Below are 24,203 nucleotides of genomic sequence, written 5' to 3'. Positions count from 1 at the left end.
ATATTCATGGTCTGTCTAGAAATGTCTTTGATGTTAAACCTCATATGGCACACTTAGCATTTTTTATAATTCATTTCCTATGGAAACTAATGAGCTTAAGGGTGAAATTACCTCATTGAAAGTCAAAATGGTGAAGTGTGAAGAAAAGAAGAATGACCTGAAAAGCAGATTTAGAAGCAATCTTTGCATATTAAGCATTGCTATGGGAAATAGTATAATTAGTTTCTTCAGAAGTTTTTCCTCAGAATTGTGTAAGTGGTATTTGAGTTCCAAACATCCTGCAGAAATAAAGTTAGATAAAATAGTTGGAAAAACTGCAAAACCCCCACACATTCTTTCAAAACCAAGAGATTCTTCTTCTAACTTCCAATAATATGACCATCAGTGGCTTATTTTTAGAGCAGACTGTACAAAATAAAGCCCCATCCCAACAGAATTTTGTAAGAAGCCATTAAAAAAAAAATCAGAGCACAATTTAAAACAGAGCATTCTCTTCTCAAATTCTTAACTCTTTCTTGAATCACTTATTTCCTTAAGCTCTCACTGTAAGCTAAGCCATCTGTACTACACAGTTCTACTAGAAGTTAAAAATGGATCTAAAATGGATGTATTTTGTTTGCAAGATGAATGAGTCAATGACTGAGCTTTGTCAGAACTGATAGAGCGTTAAGTAAAAAAAAAAACCAACAGCTTTCTCAAACTAATTTAGTTACAGGTAGTTTTGTGACACCATAGAGTATAAGATGTTTCAATCCACCAATATTAATGCAAAACAAGCCTTTTTTGACTACTGTGAGTTCTAAGGCCTATTAGTTTGTCTGATGGCATACAGAACAATACAGCACTTCTGTTATTACTGAACCACAAGTTTTAATCTCTTAAACCTAGTCTGAAGCAGAAATGACAGCTGGCTTAAGAACAGAGTTCAGATAAGACTACAACAGTAACGGATATCCTGCTTCAACTGCAGGAAAGCAGCAGTGCAAAAGACCCTGGAATGCTAAGCTGCAATTTGAAGTGTAACTCACAGCCTTGCTATCTGCAGCATCAGACAGAATGAGGGTACAGAGAAGTCTTACTTCCTCAGTGAGAAAAAAATTCTAATAAAAAGAAAAGTACTATTAATAGTAATTATTTGAAATCTTATCACTTATACAAATTAGATCATTGAAAATGCAGAAGGTATAAAGATTAACACAGTATGACATTTTCTCTACCCTGCTCTTAAATGAGTCGCATTACATAATGCTGTCAGTTCAGTCTCCACAGTACTGTAGGAATTTCAGTTTCAGTTCATTTAAAAAAAAGTGAACTTTTTTTTTTTTTTTTTTTACTAACATCGAGGTACTGTTTTTAAACAGATATTATTTGTTATAAATCCTGCAGACAGACTCATGATCCTTTATGATACGATGTGACATTTGTAATGAAGTTTGGGGGAGTTTCTGTGAAGGACAAAAAAAACCCTTATATTTAGTTAGTACAAGTTCAAGGATGATATTTCATTGTAAAATTTCAACATTCAAGTAACTGATGGTGTGACCAATCATGAGAAAAGCTGACATACATCCATGCCTGTGGTGAGAGAACATGCCACAAAAAAAAAACAACAGATTACTCCAGTGATTTTTTTTTTTTTAAAGTTTTTTTAATTAATAACTTCTTAATTCAGGAAAAAAAACCCAAAGAGAACTGGAAGAACTACGCTCCACCTTCTTTATAAAAGAACTCTCTCAAAGAGACTATATACTTTATCACCACTATGTCAAAGCCTATCATAATCACCCTGGCTTTCACAGCATCTATTCTACCACGTTTCATGCTCAGCTTCCAAGTATCTCTTATAAAGGAGGTGGGAGTGTGCTTTAGACAGGTTAAAAAATATGCTGCACCTTTCCAGTATTTAAACAGTTACACCAAGCATAGTTCATACATTTATCACATTAACTATCATCTGGTAACCATACATTTAAAAAGGTCTAGAGTATGTAATACCCACGACAGATACTCTTACTTATGTAAGAGCATATAAAGATCAGGATTTATTCACCCTCCCCATCTGCAAGTTAGTTTTTCCTCACCTAGTCCTGGTACAATATAAATGACAAAAGAATCCCTTCATTCCATTGCACTACGTCAACCCTATATGCATAGAAAGATCAATTATCTGTAACAGCAAAAAAGTTTTTTGAAGGGAATCTGAAGAACCTCTACTGCACAGGTAGTTTAGATGTTAAGTACATCAGTTCAATTTCTTTCTCAGGGTTTTTTTTTTAATCACATAATATATCCTTATATAAACATAACTTGAAGTGCAAGTGAGGTTGTACATAGTACTGCAGACATGATTTTTGACCAAAAAAACCCAACTCAGCACAAGAGGCTTGAACACTAGCACAGTGACAAGTCTATGCTGAGAGCCCATCTGGGGTGTGGGAAGTGGTGAATGAGAATGCAAAGCACATTTCTGCATATAATGTGCAAAGGCTTGATCTCCACAACTGCACTCATTTTGCTACATGCACAGCCAGAGATGAAAAATGAGATAAAAACAGCTGGGAATGGTTGTCCTGAGAAGATAACAATAACCATTAAAAAAAATCTAAACATAAAATACAAATACAGAAGCAACAGAACATCGTTAATAATACTAAAAGACAGAAACGCAATGCTGTTAAAAAGTTTCAAGTATTATTCCAGATCCAATTTCAATCCTACTCACAGGAGAAAATGCCCAGAGATTAGGAAGAGAAGTCCACACAAAAGTGTATTTTTAATAGCATACAGGCATGGTCAGCAGACCCATCCTTACGGCAGCTATTTTAGAAAATAAAAGTCTAAACATAAATGCATAATTTTAATTAGCATTCATATTAAGATGTGCGTTACTGGAAATAGTTTAACTCACTGACGCCAGTAGACACGATGTGCTGCATCATTTGTGCTCCACTGTAACACAAGATAGCTGTGTACACTTTTTAATATTGAAGTATAAATCCTACTCACAAAATAAGGCATACTTGAAAAGAACATGGTATCTACAGAGGTAACGTGGTATGCTTTCTTCTCATTCTGTTTCACTCTAAGTATGATGAAAGAGAGAAATTGGTCCCAGTTGAGCTTTGTGAACATTAACTACCAAGTTACTTTGAAATAGATTAAATCATATTAACTGGCGGGGAAGTTGGGGGGGGGGGGGGAGGAATAGTGTTGAGATATTTTTTGAAGTGATGCATGGGATGTTTCTGGAACAAGCTTTCCAAAAGGCGTGAAAATAAAAGCTATGTTGTTGATGACAGCGATACCAGCGCCCCCCTTCATCATTCTTACCCCAAGCTAGAAATGCCTCCATATTGCTACAATCTGTCAATTGGTTTCTGAAAGATTGTTTTTTCCAGTAAAGCTGCTATATTCTGTTTTAAATTATAGCCTTTTCTACATTTTCACCAGTGTATGCATGCTAGAGAACAGCTGCATGGCAGAGGTACATACTTAGCATACAATATCAAAAGAAATACAAAAAATGAACCAGTGTGTCCTACTGGCTGCTGCTCTATGTCAAAAGCACTGTTTGGTCTTCTGATATAAAATACTACAGAAGTAATATTAGCAGAAGGCTGTTCTGCTTCAAGTATTACCCCAACTTTAAATGCAATTCTCAAATTTTTGTGCAATTACTTTTTGTAATTTAACGTGAATAAAACCCATCAATATGACAAAACTAAGATAAGAAACTGTACTACTTCCACTGTAACACTGCACATATGGTACAAGCTTTAAGCTAAAACAGTTGTTTCATGGACGGATTTTTCTTTTTTTTCTAAAGTGAAGATTCATGTATTTCTAGCCCAAAGGCCATGAGTAGTGACAAAATAGCAGACCACCGCAAAATGCAGTTACAAATATACACTGACAATTTCCTTCTTAAATATTAATGGCTCTTGAAATAATCATCAGATACTTATACAAAACATTTCTATTTTTTTAAGTTTAAGGATTATTCTTAGTTTCTTCACAAGTAGTGCAAATACACTCCTTATTCTTAGGCCTTCCCAAGATATGGCTGGTTTCTGTGTGAGTGATTTCTGCTTGTGTTCTTCAGCAAAGTGACACAGGGACGTTGTAGTCATGAGAATGGAACGCAATGCTTGCTGGACTTTCTTGGAAAAAAAAACCTACCTCATTCATTTACAGTTGTCAAATTCTACAAATTAGGAAGTTCATTTCAGATTACCTGATGCAGAAGTTATTGGTTCCCTGCTATGGGAGAAATGAGAAGATCCCCTGAAATCTTAAACTGTACAAGCAGTATGACAAGTTTTTGTCCCCTCTCTACAGACTACAAGTATTCAGTTCTTGAATCGCGTTTGTTCACAAATGTGATTGAATTTCCTGAAATTAAAAGAAGTATTAATATGTAACAAAGTTCTCAGAAATCAAGCAACACAAGAATTGTCATCTTTCACAGGGTATTTTAAATATTAGACAGTTCAAAGGAGAACATTTACATACTAACATAGCTGCTTTTCAGAGCCTTTTTAGATTGAACTCTACTAACATGTTACCAGTAACAGGATTTTCAGCATCTCCTGCCTAACAATTGGTAGTTCTATTATGTACGCAGAAAACCTGTTATTAAAAGCATTCCTCTGTACTTCTGCATACTTCAAATCCAGAAGGCAAGTAAAACAGGAATCAAGAGAATTAATTTTGTCCTGAGAGACAGTAGTTATTTTTATTAAAGCAGCATTATATGGCTCACTAGGGCAACTAGTATTAACCAGTCTCACAATACATTTCTGTACAATCTTTTTCTGGAAATATATGTAAGGTTTCTCTCATTCTATATTATTTAAGTTCAATGGGAATAGCAAGCCTGTCTGCACTAAATTCTGTATAAGGCACTTCTTCCTACTTCTCTAAAATCTCCGGCTATCCATTTTGTTCTTCCTTCTCTTGGGTTATGCGTCCCCCAACACATATTGTGAAACACAACTTGAAGAGCTGAGTGCATTTTCTCTTTACTGAATCAGACAAAAGATTAGAAAGAAACCTTGCCTATATAACCAAACTACTTAGCAAAACAATTTAGCTCAATTAAAAAAAAAAATGAATATCTAGGAGTGGTATATGATAGGTTTTGAGGGTTTTTTTTTCCTCATTTCTATGGATTTTTAAAAGTTAAGCAACAACCAGTAAAGTTCTAGAACGGCTAATTCTGGAAAAACAAGTGGAAAAAACCCTTTTAGGTGAAATTATTCTAGATGAAATTATCCACCCAAATATGAATGTAGACAACTGGTGAGTGCTTTGATACTGAGTTAACTCTCCAGCACTTCAAAATAAAATCTCCTGTGGAAAAATAGACAGCCTTGTAATCTGAAAACGCAGATAACAGCAGAGCTTTGAACTAAATCTACAACTTAAATTCCAAATGATATTTGAAAGGTATTTGGTAAAACTCTGCATTTGTATGTGGCTGGGGGATTAATATTTTAACTTTTTTATTATCTGCTTGAATGAGCCATACAGACTGGTTATTTTCAACCCACAGTATCTGAAGTGTTAAAGGAATAATGCTAATTGTGCATGCTAATTGTGCATGCTCATTGCAGCATTAGGAAGATGCTGCAGAATCTACTATTCATTATAATCATTTCTCAGTAAGGAGCAATGGCTTCACAGTCTTGAACTGCACTGTGAATTTAGAGAATAACTCCCTGAGCAAGAAGGATTTCTTTACCCTTCCTGGAGAACAAGGTAACTTGTAGACAGCCAATTTTTGTTTTATTCTTGAAATTCTTTAATACTTGTTGTAACACACATACCACCTTCTGCAAGAATGACTTGGCATCAGTTATCAGTGGCTTTCCTTTTTTAAAAATCAAGGACCTTGTTTTGGATGAATAATTCTTGTGAATGACCAGATACCAGGTTTCCAATATTACATTCCAAACTTTTCTTCCTTCCCTTGTCATAAATTATTCCCTACCAATTTACCCCTTTAATGTTGTTGTAGTTTGCTAAAGATCATTTCTCACAGTTCCAAAAGAAATAGCAAAGGGCTAATTATCTGCATAGTCTTCTCAAGAAGCATTCAAGACAAGGCCAAATGAAAAGCTGCTTGAGACTGAGAAAGATATGAATGAAGGAGGAGGTGGGGGTAGAAAATATCAATTTAAAAGTGCTAGTGGTACCTTCAGATGTGCATGAAGGGGCCATTTCCAAGTTGTGTTTAAAAACAAAAGCCCACAATCCAAAGCTCATTCACTTTTGTTTGTACTGCAGCAGTATTCCTCACACAATTTTTGGCACTTCGAAAGTTTTGTTTTTAAGCAAAAACAACCAAAACCAACCAAAAACAAAAACCCACCACTTTCTAAAAGGTTTTTTGGTTTTCAGTATTCTGCATCAAATCATCACGTAGTGTACTGGAATTGAAGTGTTAATGCTCCAATTCCAGGTACCTATCCCTATGCATTACGGAAGTCATGGGATCTGACCCTTCTGTTGTGGGCGGTCTCTTACTGCCTGGCAGTGGGTGCTGGAGGGTGCTTTCCTAGCTGTTCCAAGCTTTTCAGGTTTGACTCGGTCTCAGGAACTCTCCCCTATCTTATTTGATTTATTAGTCTCAATTTCAATTAGATTGTATTATACTGTGTTATCTTGCATTCCGATATCATAGTAAAATAAGTATTCCTCCATAGATTGTTGCCGCTGTTTTTTTTTTTTTCATCCCTTCCTTCCTTGCCATTTTGTAGGGCCAGGGGGAAGTGGGGGGCAGGGGCCTACTGCCCCTTGTCACGGGCATAGATTGATCTACTGAACACTGTGACAGTAACTTACATGGCATGATGTGCTTTGACCTGAGTTCGGCAGTTGCGTCCCCAGTAGCAATCAGGACGTGATGTGACAGTCACTGTAAAGAAAAGAAAAAGCTACATTTATTTTTTTCTGAAGCCATTAGATAAGGTGACAGAATACTATGCCACTGTTTCTCAGTGTTCTGAACTGAAGCTTTACTATTTAGTTTAACAGATACTGACTTTACAGTTTAGGACACGAAGCATATATGATAGATACCTTTCCATTAAAAAAAAATCATTAATTTGGGTAGTTTGTTATTCTCCCCCAGTTTTACATACATAGTAACTGAGTGGTCCAGCAGACTGTTACACTAAATAGAAAAGCAATAATGAGGAGAAACAAGGTGAGCTGTCTCGTTATGCACAAAAATAAAAGCAGAATTCTCAGTAGTTAAAGATGTAGAAGCTCTTGCTAACAACAAGAACTGAATGGATAAAGTAATGCTTAAAAATGAAGGAAGAGTTACTCTTCCCAAGCTCAAATCTGCCAAAGGAGGCCACAATCCATATCTCATTTAAATCTAAGGCTTCATATAGAAGATCCAAGAATAAAAGTGATTCATTTTTTAACTGACTCCCTCTGTACTATGCAAAGTGAACCCCACCTGGCAGTTCAGCAACAGGAATATTTTGCCTGTACTGGTAGGCAAGTTCTCGAAAGCTGCGAAGGCCACAACAGTAGCAAAGCACTGTGTTCCCAGTAATTCTGTAATCTGGAGAAAAATACAATTTGTAAAAAATGTCAGAGTAAGAAATAAGAATTCCGATTTAACAAAAATGTCATGACATCACAAGTTATGTAAATACAGAGCATCAAACCTCTTGATTACTCACAGAGTTCTACACATACACACACAGAGTTATACGTGGACAAAAGTGAACAAAACACACCTGACAGCATAAAAACTCCTCTTTGAAGAGCTAACAGACTTTCATTTAACATATTCTTCCACGTCAAACCCCTGGATGCCAGGTAATCCTGAAAAAGAAGAGTTTGTTTCATTTGAAAAGTCTCAAACATTAAAAAGACACCAAGCCATTAGATCTCAAATATTTCCAAATCTAGATCTAACTATGCTTTCAAAATGGGATGAGGCTGTTTACAAACAAAAATAGAATAATAGAATAATAGAATAATTTTTTTTTTTTTAGCTTTCAAATCACCAATAAAACTGTTAGCTCAATATTCTTCATCCAGAGCATTCTTTCTTTTGCCAAAAGAACATACACAGATTCCCACCAGACACATTAACACTTAACTTACAGCAGGATTTCATCCAGCCTACCTACTTTAGATCATCTAGTTATTACGGTATAGAAAAAAATATTTCTATGCAACACAAGTGAAGCTTAATTTGTCTAGCATTAAAAACAAACAACTTGTTTTCCTGTCAGATGCTAGTGATTTTTTTTCTCTAATTAACATTTCAGATGTTGCAATTCAGACTGTAGATACTGGGCTCCCTAACAAATACTCTGTACAAGGAAAATTCTTTGAGTTAGCAAACATGAATTCTACAGTCACTTACTTAAACTCAAATTCATAAATTGTTGCTACAGCTGCAGCCTTCCTGGCAGCTGCCAGACATATATGTTTGAGAAATTAAATATCACTATCATTTCATGAGCAAATCTTAAACACAGATTTATTATTATGTAACATACATAAACATTTGAAAAAATACCTTCAGGATATCTGACTCATAGTGGTTGTTATTTAGGACTCCATCTAAACACTTGTCACCAAGGTTTATTTCTAATAGAAGAAGAAAAGAATTATTATTTCTTCCCAAACCCTTTGGCGCTCACATATATCTGAAGGCTCTTTAGTTTCCTGAAATAACACACACAGGCTCATGCAAGCACCAAGCACATGGCCGAGTTCAACACATGCTGAACACACGTGTGCAATACATAATTTCTAGTTGCAATCAAAACCATGACATTAAGATTTTACAATTTCACCTTCAGTTCACAAACAGTACTACTGATCTGCACAAATTAACAGTGTTATTAAAGCATATTCTATAGTCAAGTCCTTTTAACTACTCTTATTTTTCGAAGCATCTAAAACCTTGAGCTTTGGAAGACTAGAAATTTGAGAGAGAAAGCTTCTTTTCCAACCAGTCAACATCAGACATTCAATGCTTGTGCAAAGATATGCGTGATTCTCCTACTAGGTTGAAATACACCACTTTTTTTTTTTTTATGCTGGAAAGCAATATGCTCAGCAAGTGCTGTTTTCCACTCAAATCTAAGACATGCACATTCAAGAATCATTTATGTTTGTAGTGTGAGGACACAACCTAAGTTTCCTTTTGCATAACTGTGGTAGTCTATTGCATTTCATAAATGACTCAAAGTTTAAGGTAGACAGAAATCACGGCAAAGAGAGCAGACTTGTAAGAAACATTATTCAAAATACCACAGAATGGTGCCAAACAGCCAAAACATGCCATCCGAGTGCAGCCCCAGTATAAGTGACAGAAGGGCTGCAGACAAACAGTACCTGAAAATAGCAAAGAAAACCCCTGTCAAAATTGCACATAACAAAACTCAGTCTGTCATTTTTACAGCAATAGGGTCCTGTTAACCTTGTTAAAAAAGTACAGCTTTCTTATTCAAAAAAGAGGATTAATAAATGCATTTTATTAAGGAAGACTGTTTCATGATTTGACAAGAAGACTCCAAATAAAGAATATCAAATAAAATCACTCTTCAAAATAAACTTAATTTTCACTAAAATAAAGATACACTTATTTTTCAATTTTTTTCTTAAGTTTGACTGCAGAACTATGTACATACACTGTTGAGGAGCAACATGAGGATTCTGTTCACGCTCCGCTCTTCGGTCAGGCATTGGCTGAAAGCAGCAGGTGCATATTACATGACTTCCTTGAGCAGGACACACATACTCCTGAACAGCTAGGTGGGTGAGAAAAAATAAGAAAAATGAAAGGCTGAACAATGCAAAGAATTACAAAATGGACAGGAATCCTAGCAAGCAATAGATAAAAGTCTGAAAGTAACAAGCAAGCTATACATATACATATGTATATACACACACACACACACACGTAGCTTGCTTGTTTATATATATTTTTATGTATCTATATATTTCCCCACAAAGATTCTTAAAAAAAGCAGAAAAAACTTCTAAACTACATAGGTGTGTAAAAATATTCAAATATGCAAATGAGTTTATGAACTATCAACCATCAGGTGTCTATTTTGGATGACCACAGTAAAACAATGCTCAAATCTAATTTTTTTGCAACGATATCTGTGTGAAGAGGTGATACAATACTATGAGAATGAGCTTCACAAGGCCTATAGCTCATACACCTGTTATCTTCACGCTGCTAACAAGACTTCATGACACTGACCTGCAGGAAAGTTGGCAGACGTGGAGGGTGCATCTCCCAGTGCTTGCATTCCTCCTGCTTCTGTCTCCTGGCCCATGCCAGGCACAGCTGGAACAGAGTGTCTTCGATACCCTGGGCACTGTCTGCATACTATATACGGCTGACTGAAAAAATAAAATAAGGTCATAGGAAATCATACCCAAATGCAAATATAACTCATCACTATGCTAGACAGAGGGTTGATTATACCCTTTAAGTTCTAATCTAGAATTCCTTCGTCCAGTAACATATGGAAGTCCACATAACTTGTACCTCACTACGAAGAATGCTGTAGGTAACCAAGAGTACTGCAAAAGAAAGGATTCTTAATATCTTCCAAAACAGAACAGGGGTGTGAGTGAAAGCAAGATTAACAAAGCTGGAATAATTATCTGCTGGAAGACTTCTTTTCTCCTCTAGCATACAGCAAAAAATGCTTGCTGTTGAAAAAGAAAAGCTATTTTGATGGCTAGTAATCCCTCGGTCAAGCATCAGCTGCTTCGGTAGCACACACCTGGTGAAAGCAGGATCCCAGACATTAATTGCAGCTATAATTATATGGTCATAGACTGCTGTTTCTCATAACAAAACCTTATGCAGAAATCAGTTTTCTGTAAAGTAACAGCCACAGAAGGTATTTTCACATCATGAGATGCTGTCATACTATTCAGGAGAAAGTTATTACTCAAACTGAACCTTGCTGGGCTCCAGTGAGTTCTAATTTAACATATTTTTTCTTGACTGCTTAAGGATGGCCAGTAGAATTGCAAAGATAATTAATGGTAAAAATGAACTTCCATGAAAACAGAAGAAAGACTCATTCTGGAAATGAACGTGGAAACAATATCAGCAATAACAATGCTCTCAATGTTTTTGAAACTAGTTTGTACGTTTGGGCACTTAAGCATAAGCAAATTCAATTCAGTACACAACTTAAATGGACCTACCTGATATCTGAAGATTCACTATCTACATCTGACAATTCCAGTAAATCTTCTGAACTTCCTTCCTCATCAGAAAAAGACCTCCGCACTTTAGGTTGCAACATGTCTTGAGTAATTTTGTTTCTAGCATCCATGCTACGTACATCATCTTCATTACGACATTTATCTGTATGAAAACCAAATTCAAGTTTCAAGAAAAAAGCACAGGATTCTTCACATTCATTATTCCCACTCTACTCTTTTTACACAGAGTTATGGCATCTTCATTGCCATAATGTTTGTTTTTAGATAACAGTTCGAGAAGATCATCTTGTTTTTTTTTGCAGTCTCATCAGAGAAAACAGTACTATGAGTATATAATGTACAGATACTTTATTGACAACAGACTTTGTGCATACATCAGCTATGGAGTTAACATGTGAAATATATCAGGTCTTTTACACACACTTGAACTTGCCTGGATGCTGAATCAGATAAGCTTCAACCAAGTTGTTCAATATGTGATTTTTACAAATACGTTCTACTGGACAACGACAAGTTGGACATAGAGAAGACCTTTCCATCCATCCTGAGTAGCAGGCAGCACAGAAAGTATGCATACAAGGCTGCAAGCTGGAAAACACAAACATAATAAGTAAACCCTAGATATATCATCTTTTTAATTTACACTCATAACACTTTAAAAAACATTTAAGATCTACTTTGATAATAAGAAAGACTCATTAAAAAAGACTTTAAGGGTTTGTAAATATCGCAAATCTTCTGGTCACCTCAAACTTCTGTCACTGAACTTATATTATTATCACATAAACATGGTTTTTGTCAGTCATACATACCTTACACAGTCATGCAGCAATTCTTGGCAGATAATACAAGTTAATGTTTCTTCCATCTTATCTGGTTTCACATTTGATGTTTTGGCATCTTCAGAGCCAATTTTAATTATACATTCACTTGGAGCTGCTACTGCAAGATTTGGACAAGCACCTTCATCTATAAAGACAGAAAACACCACAATATGTAGATTTTGAAACTTTTTTTTTTTTAATGTTACAAAATGACTGGAAAGGTGCACACAAATTCCTTGTTCACTGACAATGGTGCCACTAAAGGTTCCTGCTTTTCACATAATGGTTTCTGCTAATCAAGTAACCATTTTCACTGTATCAGAAATCAAGCAACTGAGAAAAAATTGAAAAAGGACTGATGACACTGATCTGACTGAAACTGGGCACAGGAAGACAGACAAATAATGCTTATTTATTTAACACAATACTACAACATAGAATTACATTATGAGGGGGGAAAAAGGTTATCTACCCCGTGCTAACCTAACAGAATCACAGAACTGCAGGGGTTGGAAGGGACCTCAAGAGGCCACTATGTTCAACCCCCATGCTAAAGCAGGTAACCTTTCAATCCCTTCTAAATTTGATGAGCGCCTTTGTATTTATTTCATGTTAAAACTCTGCACTTATTTTTCTTAAGTTTCTGTTCACCTCACTGGGTTTCTTTGAAAAATAAACAGCATTAAATTTCTAATTTAAACTTTTAAAACTAACTTTCAATAATAATATTAAAGTTGGTTGCAGAATACTGCAGCATACTAGCCTCCTTTTAGTTTCTTTTTAGCAGGTTCCACAACTTCTTCCTCCTCTGTCTTTTGAGAACCCAATTCTGCATTTTCTTTGTCACTGATTTCTGAAGTGATTGCAGAAACTTCAGCATTCACATCCAGCTTTTCGTGTTCATCACGAAGTGCTCTTCCACACACAGATTCTAAGATGGGCAAAGCAGGCACAGGAGTGAAGAGCGAGGATTGTGATCCTGCAAAATAAAAACAGAGAAGTGAACACAGCTGCACAGACATGCAAAAACAGAAGTTACTCAAACACCAATTATGCACATACATCAATCCAAACATCCGTACAGGAAAAAAGGATGCCAAGGCACAAGTAATGTATGTTTAGTTACACTACATGCGGAGGACCTGGAAAAAAAGGCCTTTAGTTGTGAAACCCTACTTAAAAATCCCTTCAAAGCACAGAGCATTTATTCTTAAGATATTACTCATATCAGTGCCTTCTGACAAGGATGCCAGGGAAAGGTTTTATACAATATTGATCATAACAGATCAGAAGCATACTAAATACTGATATAATTCTTACCAGATGTAGAAGGATTATCCTGTTCAACAGATGCAGACTCAATAAGAGAGGTAGAAGAAGCATTAAAGAGGTTAGATGTAGAAGTAGATGGCTGTGGTTCCTCATAGCAAGACTGAGTAGCTGATGGTGATGAGGTAATTTGGTTCTCATCATTACTTCTTCCTGTACTTGAGGTATCTTTGGTCACATGGCATTGGTTTTCTACATTAGCTTCTACAGCTAGAGGGGAAAAAAGGGGAAAGAAAAAGATCTGTGTGACAGTTTTCACACGATGGCTTCAGAATTTCAAGGACTCAAACTCTAAAAAAAGCGATGTGTTAGTCATTGGAGCTTAGCTACTCTTCTTGAATCTCCAATTACTTCCTTACCTACTGGTTCTTGAGTTGCATCATGTTTTGCGTTTAAGGATTCATAAAGATAAGCAACGTCTGAAAAAGAAAAAAAATGTTAAACAGAATTTTAAAATAAATATCAACTAACTTCAGCCTCACACAAACAAGTTCTACTGCCAGGCAGATGCTTCCCCAGAGTGTCTGACAACACAACAGGCCAATGAGGGACCACCTCTACCGTACAATGTTAATAATCCTACTTAGGAGGCAATTAGGAACAACACAGCAAGATCTTTTCTTCTCATGAAACCAGGCAGAGAGGCCTTTGTGTGAGGTTTAACTTGTGCCAGCCATGGAAGCAGAGGCTCAATCATTTCTTACATGTAAAATCTGCTTTTTTTTTTTCCTGATACTTCAGTTAAAGTTATCAGAAGAAGGTTATTATTTCTGAGCTCACCTCTCAAATTCTTCATTCAATTTTAGATTTCTTTGCAAGAAACAAACTCTAAAACGTACAGATTTATAGCATGCTCCAAGTTACATCCAGAAACTAATTTAGCGTCTGTTAATACAAAACAACAGAATAATATTCCTTTTTTCACCAACCACTTCAGACTAATACATTTGGACAGATCCCCCTACCTTGCTACTTTTTACCCAAACTAGAACCAAACTCAAAAAGGACAGAAGCCCTTTTTCTCATAAAGTTAGTCTAAACTCCTTTGGAAGTATTCAGACCAGCCAGAATGTCAATTCTACATTTCCTTTCTGTCTTTGAAGATGGAGAAGCTGAAAGAGCCAAACTGAATGCTTGGTAATTCAAAACCTTGTTAACAAGAGAAGAAATCTGTACTTCAATTCATTATAAAGTACCTGAAAAATTTGTATAAACGAGTTCTTCCAAGTAGTATCAACCACAAACAGTGCCATCTTAAAGAGGATTTATGAGATAAACAAACCAAACAGATGGACAGATACAGCATATTGCTGCTTCTTGTAACTTTCACATCAGACAGCATAAATCAGCCTGATCTGCCTGCACATAAATTAACAGCAACTTCCTAAAAGGAGACACATACATACTCTTTTATGGACAGTTAATATGTATATCAATGGATGAAAACTGTAAATATGCTCTTTTATTTTTCCATTAAACATGTTGTAAACGTACATAGGGGAACTTATAACTTTAGTGATTCCTAAGAAGCATTACAGGCATGTGAGAGATGATTTTACTCCAAGGGTACACAAATACCTTTTCAGGTTTACTAATTTTACTTTCACTACCGGATCTTTTCCCATTCCCAGTTTGCCCCACATCTTTAAAAGAACAAAACAACAAAACATCAAACTCAACTTAGGCAGCAAGTCCCTGATCCCCTTCTGATGCCAAAAACTGCTGAAGTGTGATATACAAAGTATTGTTAATGACCTTAAGAATTTGGAGTCCTGAAATAAGGGCTGGGTGTGTGATCAGGACCTTATTAGTTATCACTGCATGCACTATTTCTTCCAAAGCTGCTCCTAGGCAGGCTTCGATGTGACATTGTCAGACTTGTCCTTGTAAAAACTGGCACATCCACAACCCATTCCATAGAATCTTGTTTCTACATATCAACAAATTATTTGCCTTAAAATGAAGTAACCCTGATTTAATTGTATTGACGTAAAAAAGACTACACAATTTTTTAAAAAAAACACCCTTTACTTACTGTTCTCTGGCTCATTTTTTCTGTAAACAACATAGATCACATCTCCAGTTTGTAAAGGGTACGTCTGCTTCTTAACCACTTTCAGTTTATTAATTACTGTTCCATTAGTACTATAAAGAAAAAGATAACAATATAAATGGTTCCATGATTATCTGGGAGAAGGAAAAGAAAATTCAAGATACTTTTAATGAAGGAATCTGTTGGCTCCTCCAAGGATCAGGGACATTCTCCAGGACATTTTAAGCAAGGATAAAAAAAATGTTCAGAATCAAACCAAAGAAAAGAGAAAACCTATTTCAAAGAGAGAAGTGCAGGACTATTTGTACTTCAAAGCTCGTTTGCAGCTCCTACTAAAGACGTTGTCTTCATAGAGACATGACACTTGGCCACTGCCTCAAAATAATTCAATGATTGTTACTATAGAAAAAAGTCTCTGTCTTTTAAATATGAAAGACAAAAGCACAATAGGATTTCTATTCAAGTTCTAGATTATGCCTTCCAATTAACAATGGGAGTCTTCTAAAACACTTTGGCACTAGGGAACTTCTGTACAGTAAGGAATCCACGGCTGGTGTTCATTTTGGTTCCTTTTTTGCTTCAAATAGTGAAAAATTGAAATTTCAAGGTTACTTAGGCCATCTGCAACTAAAACCGAAGAAGTCAGGTGAGAGAACTACTATGCACAAATTAAAGGAGAGTTGGAAATAATTATTTTGGTATTTATGAAAGCTCCAAGCCTTACGGAAGAATTTAAACCAGGAAAGAAGCAAATACAGAGCACTGCTATATTAAGATACCTTTGTTCTTTCTCTGTTCAATATGCAAGCTCTTAGCCTTTAATAATTCAGTCATTATTCAAATACTGAAAGATTTCAGCTACCTTGCGATAAGCCTCTTTCAGGGCTGCAGCATTCTAGAACTTCAGATTTCTGCCATTCAGTCTCATAATTAATACCAAGTATGAAAGAAAAGAAGATGCGTTTTCCCCCTCAGCAGAGCACCTCCTCCAAGAAACGACAGCAAATCTTTGCTGCCACCTCCTGGAAGCCACTACTTGTTCTCAGGACACATTCCAGTCTTCCTCAAAAGGACCAGTTTTAACCTAGAGGAGATCAATGGTTATTTAGATATAAGCATCTTTCCTTCCCTTCTCATTGTTTTTCCTTTAAAAACAAACTCGAACCTGGGAAAATCTCCTGTAATTTAGCAAGACAAATAGGAAAAAAAAACATTGTACTGCTGACCTTTTCAGATGCAAAGTTGAAAGCATTACATTAAAAAGCTGAAAGGGAAAACAAGTCTTTTTAAATAGCAACTGCAAGCCTTGTTCAAGGCATCACTTCTTCCTTTTCCCTCTGCATCTGCTTTCTCTACCTACGCAGATGAATCAACTAATCCAGCACACATTAAAAAGCAACTTTAAGCACCAACAAAGAAAAAACTTTGGGTCACATCAATTATTGCTCCACTAACAGCTCTTGAAGCTTCTTTTACAAGTAAAGAAATTATTTAGAGCTCGCTTTTTTACCTTAGGAATATAGATGTTGACTAGCTTGAAAGAGATGAAAACCAGAAAGGCAGCAGAATGGGAATGTCACAAAGTAAAAAGCACCAGAAGTTCAGCAATTAAGAGGAAGAAAGAATTCTAGTTATTCTGCCAGAAACTACACTGGTTTTTAACTTAACACTGATACCAGTGATATTAAAAAGATGATTATGAGAGGCAATAAGCCAAGCGTGGCATTCCTGGAAAAAAAATTATCACCACCATGCATCAGAAACCACTCATTTTTGGTCTGATAATTAGAAGCTGCAAAAACAACTACCCCATCCACAAAGTGACTGCAAATATCTGAGTCCCCTCAGTCCTGCAGCTATGCTGACTCCAAGGAGAGCTCAGTAATGAGTTGTGTGGCATCTATGGACACAAAGTAAGTAAAAATAGATACAATTTATAAAGAAGGGGAAAATAAAGCTCTTCTTAAATACAGAAACAAACTGAAGGAGTCTTATCTCAGTCAATAATCAAAAGAAAAAAAAAATCACCCCAGATAATTGTTATTCCTTCACTTAGTCTTCCCAGTTTCAGAATTGCAGCATGAGACATCAAACAGATACAGTGACACCCTAGATTAATGCTGTGGTTTTTTTGAACGAGACACACATGATAAATAATTGCAGTTGATGTTTCAGACCATAGCAAGGTCCTTATAAGATAAATAGCATTTAAAACATACCCCAAAGACAAAGTTCACTTGACACTGAACTGAAATTAACTAGCTGTATTACTTTGGATGTGGAGAAGAAAAACTTTACTATCACATGTAAATTGCCTGAGTTGTGAAACAATGTCACAAAAGGTCCCATTGCTTCTCTGAAGAGCAGAAGAAATAAAAGTCAGGTGCTGGCTCTGCAGTCTGATTAATGAGCCATACACTACCTTTACTTCCCAAACCCAGCAGTAGTACAGAATTGATACAAACAACTACATTTCACTTCGAAGATGCTGACTTCCAAAGTAGATAAATGATCTGTGTATTGTAAGGTATTCAGTTATCCTTCCCAGAAAAACGCCAGTCCGTTTACCTTCTAGCGATTACTAGCATCCATCCAGGAAAAAAAAAATGTAATTTAAAATTAATTATTAATTTAAAATGTAAAACATGTGGGTTAGCAGTTTTAGAAGCTGTGTAAGTGCATAGCATCTTCAACACACTATAAACTGAAATGCACTTTGAGCTTTAATAAGCTTCTATACCACTAACATCCACAGAAACAGCCTGACTGCAGGGTAAGCAGAACTGAGTAGCAGAAAGGACACCACTGTCCAATGAAGATCAATCTCCTTTTTACTCACAGAAAGGGAACATCTGCTAGTTTGTCACTTGAGAACACCTCTCCTGCTCAGAAAAAAAAGAAAAATCCTTTAATATTTAACCAGAATCCTTAAAAAAAATTACCTGGAAGACAACAAGAAGAGTTACCTTACAAGTTACCTCAGCAGCTTTTCAAATTTCTATTTCAAAATGAAGAATCTTACAGTTGTTTTTACTTATGGCAGACCAGTATCTGCCTCAACTGTGTCAGGTCAGTTTGTCTTTCTGTTAGGCATGGCTTGGAAAACAAAACAGAAACACAGACACAAAAAAAAAAGGGGGGGGACCACAAATCCATGGATATTTTATTGTACTATTTGCTAATTTTTGGGTTTTGTTACATTACTACTGGTTCTGTTTACTCAATAATTTCAAATCCTCTACACATTTGCTCTCATCTGCAAATTTATGGTAATTCTTTCAAAAACAGATTTGTAAACTCATCATGCTACCATGGTGGTAAATAACAACGTTGACCATCTACATGTGTTTGATGATATTCTTTGATTTAGCTACAATACAAAAACAAAGTCCACTCAGTCCAACTACCCCATGCTAGCTGCCTCCTTCAATGCATTCCTTCTCACCAGAAAAATCCGAGCTTGACCACAGCAATGTTTCTGAACTATTTTCCACTTAACAGCAGAAAAAAGCTGATGTTGCAGTATTTTTCTGTGACTCTGGGCATCAGTATTGCCAACTCAAACATTCAGAACTCTTCTTTCAGCCTGCTTGATTCTTTAGAGCTCAGCTGATACTCACTGCAAAAGTCAGAAGACTCAGAGGAGAGGAGTCTTCTGCAAACAAACATACTAACTTATTCAGCTTTTTGATTCAACAAGAGGTAACTACACCTCACACCAAAACACAGGCAAGTAGAACACGTGAATGACCCTAATTCTTTTTTGTCAGCTACATATAAACATATCATGCACAAGCAGCTAATGGTAGTACTCCATAGGCATGCAGCCCATCTGTGACATCAGCAGTTTAACAAGTCCCACCTTTTCATGAATGCATCATGTGAAAAAAAATAAGTTTAATTTGGCTTAGCTAGTTCTTTTTTTTTTCTGCTTTTTTTTCCCCCCAGGGGGAGGGGCAAAGAAGAAAAGTAGGAAAGTTTCTGCATCATTCACAATTTCTTTAGATTTTATTATCACCACATTGGTATAAACTAACTCTACCAGCTGCATGCACTTGAAACAAGTGATGGTTTTCCAAACATAGATTTACAGGTGCCCCCTGAAACTACCATGACCAGCAAACATGGCCTGATCTGTTGCTTGAAATATCTTGATGTGTGGATTAATATTGGATAATGACATTTATAACCATTTCCTAGAAATCTCAGGATTTTTTTCCCTATAGGTTAGCATTTCATCCTGCAGCTTCTTGGAATACAAGGTTTCGCAAAAGCCACAAGCCATCAGGGATGTATTCAGATATCTACTATCTCTAGTTACAACCTAGATGGGGAGAAGGAACTAAATTTTTATCAAGCTTGCGGGTAACACCAAAGTAGGGACTATATTTAATATTTAGTACATGTGAGAGTTGGGCTCTTGAAAGGGACCCAGGCAGATTGATGGGAATACCAGGATAAAGTCAAACCCAGCACTCCACAGCTGAGATGGAACAATCACCTGCAACAGTAAAGGCTGGGGACAGATCAGCAAGGGATCTTGGTGAATTTTATGCCTAAGCATAAGATCATACACTTTGGATTTATGCCTAGGCATAAGTCAGCAGTGTGCCTTGGCAGTGAGGAAGGCCTACAGCATACTTGGCTATATTAAAAAGGGTGTAGTCAGAAGATCAAGTGAAGTGATTAATCTTCCCCTTTGCTTAGAAATCACTTGCCCATACAAGTGATCTACAATATTTCATCTAGTTTTGGAACACCTAGGACAACGAAGGTCATGATAAACTTGAGAAAGTCCAGCAGAGAGCCACCAAAGTGGCCAGAGGGCTGGAGCACAAGACCAATGAGCTAAAGGGGTAAAGGAATTGGACCTATTTTTCCATGGAAAATATGGCTTGGGCACCACGAGACCAAATAGCAATCATCCAGTACCTACAAGAAAGATGCCAAGACTATGGAGTCAGGCTCTTTACGTAGAGTCAAACAAGACACAAGAAAAAAAAAGAAAAAAGAACCACTACAAATATAATTAATGTTCAGAATAAGGGTCATGAGATGCTACAGGATTTCCATGCTTAAAGGACTAGAGAAAACCTAAACAATCCAGTTCAAATAGAATGACGGCCCTTCTTCAACTGAGTTGGAAATAGGTGATCTCCTGAGATAGCTTCCAACATCACTAATTCCATGATATTCTATTCTGGAAGGAAAATTTAGCACAGCCACTAATTAACAAAGCAACAAAAACTTTGTTGAAGGAAAGCTGTCAACTATGTCTCATAGATTCTGCCAACAGCATCCCAGCAGATGCACCCACTGTTCAATTAAAGGCTTCTCTAGAATATTCTCAAAGTCCTAGGAAGCATATAACACTAACCTGAACTACCAGAACAAAAGATCTAACTGCATCCTCGTATATTTGAAAAAGAAACAGCAGATTCAGCATGGTACTCTGTAAAATTTTTCACATTAAATTTCATCGTCATGTATATTCATCAATATATATTGAACTGTATTCATCTTTGGGTGTAGTGCTTTCTAGACATGAAAAAGAGGGGATCTGGTTAAAAAAAAAAAAGTATTGTTTGTTTCCTTATTGACTGCAACAGTGTGGCAGAAAAAGAATGTGGTTTACAGAAACATTTTAAAATGTCATGGATTTCTTGAAATGCAACAAACCAGAAGCCTTCTGCAATCTCAGACAAAAAATCCTGTCAAAAATGAAGCAGATGAAAATGTGAGGGGGGTTACAGCCTCCTCCTAAGAAATCTCCTTCTACTCAAATTCCTATCTCAGATTTCACAAAGAAAACAAGATAAAATCCAATGAAAGCCACCCACAAACCCCGCAATGCTATTTGTACTCCCACAGTAACCTTAAAACTCTACAGGAAATAACAAGGCTAACATGCCAAGTTCACTGGCCTTCAGTATATGAAGTAGTACATAATGAACTTTACACACCAAAAGTAGTTTCAGAAAATTAGCTTAGCTTCTTAGCAGTAGTTCCAGTGAGGTATGCGCTTATCTCTTTTTACATTAAGGACCTCGATTCCCAAACCCTTGATACACCATGGGAATAATTATTCTAGTCAGACAAAACACAACAAGCCATCTTGCTTTCTCTCACAAGCCCAAAGAAATATCCCAAAGAACCACCAGTATTTTCCATTCCCCTTGAAGAGGAAAAAAATACTGGGAAAGTGGAACAAACAGACAAGAAAAACAACCACTCCACAGCTGCAAAAAGAGAAGAAGAAAAATGAAGGAAAAGGATTTGTTATAAATGCCTCAAGCAATGCACAAGATTTTACTTCACGGACTAAAGAAAAGATAATAGCAGAATTCAAAGGAGAACCAACCTTGTATCTTCCAATGACACCTGACCAGACTCTTCATCCACTATGATTTTACAGTGATCTCCAGACACCAGCTTGTTGCCAGGGAAAGATAAGTCACAACCTTAAAAAGAAAGCAGATTTTCCAGCGTGCTTAAAAATACACATTACACAGACAGCTCAACATTCTACATGTCTATAAATGCACAACAAACTGACTCATGTACATCTGCAATAGTTCAAAAATCCTGCTGGCATATAAGCAGAAACATAGTCCATCTATGTGATATATAAATACTGTGCAGTAACCCTGCATACCAAGCCAGGTTTCTTTCAACCACTTCAAGCTGTTTGAGTTCCCCTTCTTTCCCTAATTTCAACTTTACAAATGAAAACCCAAACACAATTAGTCCACTCTAGAGCGGTATAAATTCACACAAATCTGAGATGCACTCAATCCAAATTCTGAAGGCCTTTGTCACAGAGCAGCCAGCTCTCTTTCACACCAGGGTAACACCAGGATATACCTGAGGAAGTAGTTGATAAATGAGAGTACCAATCCTCTACCTTAAAGCCCTGCGACACAGAATCCCATGGAAGTGCAAAGGCCAAAATGTACCAAGCAGCTCACCAGTATTTCCATTCTATTCAGTGAAAGCCTCTACAACGACTTCCAAAAACGCAAAGGGAACACAAACAGGACTACCACAGACATTCTGAATCAACTACCGTTTTTTATTTGCACAAGTTGCCTCAGATGACCCGAGAGGTACATTCACGTGTAAATGCTCCCATGCCACAAGCTGAAAAGGAGAACAGGTCTCTTCACACAGCTCGGGGGGCACGAGGGGCTGCCCAGGCAGCGCCTCCAGCAGCTGAAAGGCCCAGGCCCGGTACTTTCAGCCCACCTCCGCAGGCTGCGAGGCCGGACCCGGGCCCGCCGCCGTCCCGCACAGCGCAGCCCGTCCCACCTTTCTTCCTGCCGATGGTCCACTCTCTCTTCAGCAGCAGGACGTGCGGCTCTGCCTCCTCAGCACCCAGCCGGGTCAGCCTCCCCCAAGGCTGCTGCCGCCGCCTGCTCTGCTCGCCTCCTTCCGAGCGCTCCATTTGCCTTCACATCTGACGAAGAGAAACAAAGCGAACCCGAACCCCACATCGCACGGCGCCGGGGGCCGAGGGACCCGTTGGGAGCCGGCTCGCGCTCCCCCGGCAGGCCGGCCCGAGCCCCGGCCCCCGCGCGCCGCCGCCCCTCAGCCCCCCGGGGCTCCCGGCCCTGCCCGCTTCCTTTTGTGTGCAGCGGCAGAGCCCTCTCCTCTCCGCTCTGCTCTTCTCCGCTCCCCTCCCCTCGCCCCCCGACCCCCTGCCGCCAGCCCACCCCCTCCGCTCCCCGCCGCCCCCACCCCGCAGGGCCGCTCCCCGCCTGAGGAGCACCGGGCCGGGGCGGCCTCCTTCCCCCCGCTCACTTCTCTCCCCAACTTTCCGCCCTCCGTCCCTCAGCGGGCTCCGCTCCCTCGGCGCCGAGCGGTAGGCAGGGGGTACCGCGGCCCCCCCCGCCGCCTCCACCCGCCCCTTCGGACGCGGCGCCCCCTCCCCTCGGCCCGGCCCTTACGCCCAGTCCCGCGGCCGAGGCGGCTCCTGTCAACAGACATTGCCACCCTCAGCTGATCAGGGCGGGGCGGGGCCCGGCCTCCCATTGGAGGCGGCGCGCGGCGGCCATAGAGAAAGCGGCGGCGGCAGAGGCGGACCTTCCGGCGCCCACCACCGAGCCACACCTGCTAGAGCGTCGCCTCTTCCGCGGACGCCGGAAGGATGATGGCGAGATTAGGGCACCGGAGACGCCTCGGCGGACATCTTGGGTGTGGGCCGACCCGCAGGTGAAATAATATGGCGGGCGCCATCTTTGATGCGGGCAGGATGGGAGTGTCTCGGCAACGTATGGGCGGCGGCACGTGGCTGAGCTGGGTCCCGTGTAGTAAACAATACGTTTCGTTTAACTCTTCGATATGTAAGAGTTGTTAGCTTGCAACGGTTAAATAAAAGCATATTTCCTGTACTAGAGAAGTGGTGTAGAAATAGCGTTTGCACTACGGCAGAATCTGTTTCCTTTGACGGAGCTGTGCTCAGAGCCCCAGCGTTAATCAGCGAGGAAGCTCCGACATACCTGCCAGCGGGGATGGAAGCAAACACTTAAAGAATCATCTCTTTGCTCTTCATTACCCCCCACGCCACCTCATTTTTATACTATTGCAAAGATTGTAGCAAAGTAGCGAGGGTTTTGTTTTGGTTGCTTGGTTTTAAATCTCTGCTTTCTGATGTGAGGTGTAAGGTTGTAGTTTGGGCCCCGCTTTAATGTCGTCTTCTACAGCTGCAGGAAATTGATGAAAAAATTCCAAACCTGCTCAAAAACAAAAGCAGCGAAGTA

The 24,203-nt window shown here is 38.3% G+C and overlaps 1 protein-coding gene across 4 annotated transcripts; it reads right to left on the bottom strand.

The window, feature by feature from the left end:
- Window positions 1-1,637: 1,637 nt before the first annotated feature.
- CHFR (checkpoint with forkhead and ring finger domains) lies at window positions 1,638-23,868 on the bottom strand. 4 transcript variants are annotated; one of them, XM_031592774.2, is made up of 18 exons: window positions 23,554-23,868; window positions 22,753-22,900; window positions 21,806-21,905; window positions 15,427-15,536; window positions 13,751-13,810; window positions 13,383-13,601; window positions 12,826-13,041; window positions 12,051-12,207; window positions 11,672-11,826; window positions 11,218-11,380; window positions 10,253-10,395; window positions 9,672-9,791; window positions 9,292-9,375; window positions 8,552-8,622; window positions 7,758-7,845; window positions 7,472-7,579; window positions 6,847-6,919; window positions 1,639-4,392 (listed from the first exon to the last, which is right to left on the bottom strand). In XM_031592774.2, the coding sequence occupies exons 2-18, from the start codon at window positions 22,886-22,888 to the stop codon at window positions 4,350-4,352; spliced, it is 2,046 nt and encodes a 681-aa protein (XP_031448634.2). In that variant the 5' UTR covers window positions 22,889-22,900; window positions 23,554-23,868; the 3' UTR covers window positions 1,639-4,349. The 4 variants fall into 4 exon arrangements, with proteins under 4 accessions (XP_090008606.1, XP_031448634.2, XP_031448633.2 ...); XM_031592773.2 differs by lacking the exon at window positions 23,554-23,868 and adding an exon at window positions 23,245-23,370; XM_031592772.2 differs by lacking the exon at window positions 23,554-23,868 and adding an exon at window positions 23,391-23,530 and having other exon boundaries at window positions 1,640-4,392.
- Between the last annotated feature and the right edge of the window lie 335 nt (window positions 23,869-24,203).

The sequence above is a fragment of the Phasianus colchicus genome, chromosome 18 (assembly GCF_987193195.1).
Source record: "Phasianus colchicus chromosome 18, bPhaCol1.hap1.1, whole genome shotgun sequence".
Lineage (NCBI taxonomy): Eukaryota > Metazoa > Chordata > Aves > Galliformes > Phasianidae > Phasianus > Phasianus colchicus.
The sequence above is the reverse complement of the archived record's forward strand: the minus strand, read 5'-3'. Positions and strand labels throughout refer to the sequence as shown.